The 3,664-nt window shown below is 55.9% G+C and overlaps 1 protein-coding gene across 1 annotated transcript; it reads left to right on the top strand.

Moving 5' to 3' along the window:
- The first annotated feature begins 1,149 nt into the window (after positions 1–1,149).
- Positions 1,150–3,158, top strand: LOC123076908 (ethylene-responsive transcription factor ERF118). Its single transcript, XM_044499059.1, has 2 exons — positions 1,150–1,431; positions 1,549–3,158. The coding sequence occupies exon 2, from the start codon at positions 1,749–1,751 to the stop codon at positions 2,787–2,789; it is 1,041 nt and encodes a 346-aa protein (XP_044354994.1). The 5' UTR covers positions 1,150–1,431; positions 1,549–1,748; the 3' UTR covers positions 2,790–3,158.
- The last annotated feature ends 506 nt before the right edge of the window (positions 3,159–3,664 follow it).

The following is a 3,664-nucleotide window of genomic DNA, read 5'->3' as shown; positions in this document are numbered from 1 at the left end:
AGGAGCACCAACATCATCGTCGAATCATGTGGGATCCCATGCCACCTAATACATTATTATTTCCTCTAAGGAAAAACATGAGCCGGGAAATGTCAAACGTGGAGCAAAATATTCCCGCACATACGTACGTGTCATACCACATCCGCGCATCCCGAAAAGAGGGCAACAAAATCTTTTCGTTTCACTTTTTACCAAAAAAAACAGAAGGAAAAGATTTGCACCCAGAAAAATCGCTCCTTTCCGTCGCGCTCTGGGTGGCGGCTTGGCCGCCAAGCCAGCTGACCATTTCCCTCCGCGACCGCCTTTTTTTATTTTTACAGCTCACCGCTCCGAGGCTGATGGCCGGGCCCCGCGGCATCAGTTACCATTTCCTTCCAGCAGCAGCACATTTACTTGCTCATTTATTGTTATTATTTCTGCGAAATTATTTTCCAGGGCCGTTTCAGATATGCCAGATCGGAGGAAAGTCAGAGAGAAACTAATTATCGTTGGCGCTGCGCGGCCAGCAGTAAACGAGCCCGAGGCGACAGATCCCAACCGCACGCTGCCCATCCCCAACCGCGCGTAGTACCACTAGCTAGATCTGGCGACTGTGAGGTCAGTGGGACTGGGAAGGACGCAGGGCCCGCGTGTCATTGACTGGGGGTGATGGGGACGGGCAGGCGTGTAGGTGAAGCATTTATCATTTCCCCCAGCCGCCTCCCGTTCGCGTCCCCCCGTAAAGCCCTCGCTTAAACCCACCCCCACCGCTCGCGTTTCTTACCTAAACTTAGATTTGTCAATGACTGGTGGGGCCGGGGTAGATGGGCGCGCGTGCCGGACAAAAGGCCAGCGCGGTTCCAGACCCATTCCGCGATACGATGGGTTACCTGTGGCGAGGCACGTTCCGCACGCTGACGGTGGGCCTCTGATGTGCGTCGGTCCCACATGTCTGTCAAAACGTCGCGACTATGGCTAGTACGTACAGCGCCCGAATATCAACCGTGTCACTTTCCATTTTTCAGCCGCACGGGTAAAACGCAATGACATGCGGGCCCGGGAGGGAACGGGTCCCGCGCGTCAGTGGGCGGGTGGTTGGGTGGTTTGCGTGGGGCGGCGATTTAGGTGGGCAAGTGCGGGGGCAGTGGGAGGGGATTAAATATCGGAGGAGGAGACCATCCCAACCCCTTTTGCTCCTCTCGCCGCTTTGGGTCGGGGTTTTAGCGAGCTCAGGGAGGCCGGCCGGAGGCGACGACCGCCGTCGGGGAAGAAGAAGAAGACGCCCCACCACTCGTATATGTCTTCTTGCCCCTTCGCCGATCTGGTGGTAGTCGCGCTGCTCCTCGCCGCCGCCGCCGTCGTCGCCGTCGTCCTCCTCCACGCCCTCGCCTGCGCCCCCCGATCTATGCACCAGGGGCTCCACGGCTGGAACAAGTCCTCGTCGATGCTCAGGTCCGTCCGTGCCCCTCCTCCCCCGTCAATTTCTCATCTTTTTCGCCGGCCTTTTCGCCCAGATCTGGAGGTTTTTCATGGGGTTTTGATGGATTCTTGCTCCCCTTGTTGATGCAGGGACGGGTTCGGGGTGAAGTATTCCGGATTCCTCCACATAAGGCCGTGTAGTTTCTTGCGAGGAGACTGACGGATTCCCGGTGATTCCGTCCGTCCAATTTTTGACACCCAAGAGAGAGAAAAAGTTGTCCCCTTTTCCTAGTAGAGTTTTTCCCCTTCAGTTTTGCTAGTCAGTCAGTGTTGGAAGAAGAAGACGATCCATGGCCCCGCTGAGCGAGCACCAGATGCGCCTCACGCGCGCCCTGGCCAAGAGGCCCAAGACCAAGATGCTCACCGGGTTCGGCGTCAAACCCACCGCTGCTTTCTCCAAGCCGGCGCAGCTGCAGGCGCAGGCGCTGCTGCCCGGTGCGCAGCCGCCGCGGCGGCGCGTGCGCGTCCTGTACGAGGACCCCGACGCCACCGACTCGGACACGGACGACGAGGAGGCTGTCGCCGCCCCTGCTTCGTCCAAGCGCTGCTTCGAGCTGTTCCTTGGCAAGGCCCCGCCGGCCAAGGTGTTTGCCAAGCCGGTCACTCCGACCGCCGCGGCTTCTGCCGTCGCTGCCTGCACCACCAGCAGCGCCGAGGGCCACCGTGGGGTGCGCCTCCGCAAGTGGGGCAAATGGGCGGCCGAGATCCGCAACCCGTTCTCCGGCAAGAGGGAGTGGCTTGGCACCTTCGACACTGCCGACCTGGCCTCCGCCGCCTACCAGGCCGCCTCCCGGAGCTTTATCGAGGAGAAGCGTCGCCGCCGTGGCCAGTCTGTGGCTGCGGCCTCACCTGCTCGGTCGGCTGCGTCAACAACACCGACGTCGTCTTCTACTACACCAACGGCATCTTCGTCGTCCTCCACCTCGGCTGCTCCATTCGCACACCCGTCGCCGTCCTCTGTCCTGGAGGCCACCAAGCCAGCAGCCGAGTCCCTGTCGCCTGAGCCGACCCCAGTTCCCGTCATGTTGTCCACCACGGCTGAGACTGCGCAGCTTCCTGACGACCCAGAGTTCTACCAGGACCTCCTGCGTGGTCTCCAGCTGCCGGACATCGACCCGATGGACTTCCGCGCCGGGCTTGATGCCTTGGACGTCTCCGAGGCGTCGGCTTACTTGGACGGCGAACAGGATCTGCTGCTCGGTGACCTGGCCGACGAGGACCTCGAGCTGGACATGGACCTCGACATCGGCGACGACTTCCTGGAGATGCCTGGCTGCGACTTTGGCCGGGGCATGGATGATTTCCTGCAAACCGTCGATTTCTGCGTGTGAATTAAGAGAGGTTTAAGGTTTATCTTTAAGTAATGCTGGTGTGATGGGCCTCCTGTGAGTGTAATCCGTGTGCATTGGGAGGGAGGATATCCTCTTGGGTTTTTCCCCGGGCAGCTCAATCAGCTCGTGCCCAAGATGGTGTCTGTTTTCCCTAGTCTCCCAAGCACATTAGCGTTATGGTGGTGAGAGTGAGAGAGTATTTTTGATAGTAGGTTACATTGTGATAAGTTATAGTAGCTGCTGGTTATGTTATGTTCCTCTTTTATGTTACCTGTCAATGTTGGTCCAGACATTGTAGCTGGCTCAAGACAAGTCTTGTGGCTGTTGCTCCTAGTAGTATGAATGAAAAAGAAAAATAAGTTCGCATTATACTTTTTTTTTGCCGCTTGCTTGCCATATTTCTTTGAGATGGGTATGTCTTACCTGCTCATTTGTATGTATAGTACTAGTTGCTGAAGTGCTGATGGATTGTTCCAAGTTCTGGAATGAAATTTGGGAGATTCCATCCAGGGTTGATGTTGTTTAGCTCGTTTTGCAAGTACCCTAGTACTATGCTGAAAAAGATAGATGAGATGAATGCATTGCATCTCCACTTCCTGCTCTTTGAGATTAGTCTGACTGTACTCTGCTCATCTGTATGCATCTTACTTGCTGAACTGTCTTGGATGCTCATTTGTATCTTGTGCCGTGCTGGAGCTAATTTTGTTATAGTTTGACCAGTGGTGTTATACCTTCCAGCATTAGTGATGAGCTGCTCATTTTGCTCATTTCCTGCTCATTTGTATGTATCCTGCATTCCAATGGATGTTTTCAACTTGTGGAAAGCAATCTGTGAGAATCCTTCCAGGAGTGATGCTGTGCAGCTCATTTTGTAT

Source organism: Triticum aestivum, chromosome 3D (assembly GCF_018294505.1).
Source record: "Triticum aestivum cultivar Chinese Spring chromosome 3D, IWGSC CS RefSeq v2.1, whole genome shotgun sequence".
NCBI classification, from domain to species: Eukaryota; Viridiplantae; Streptophyta; class Magnoliopsida; order Poales; family Poaceae; genus Triticum; species Triticum aestivum.
This window is presented reverse-complemented; position numbering and strand designations above follow the sequence as displayed.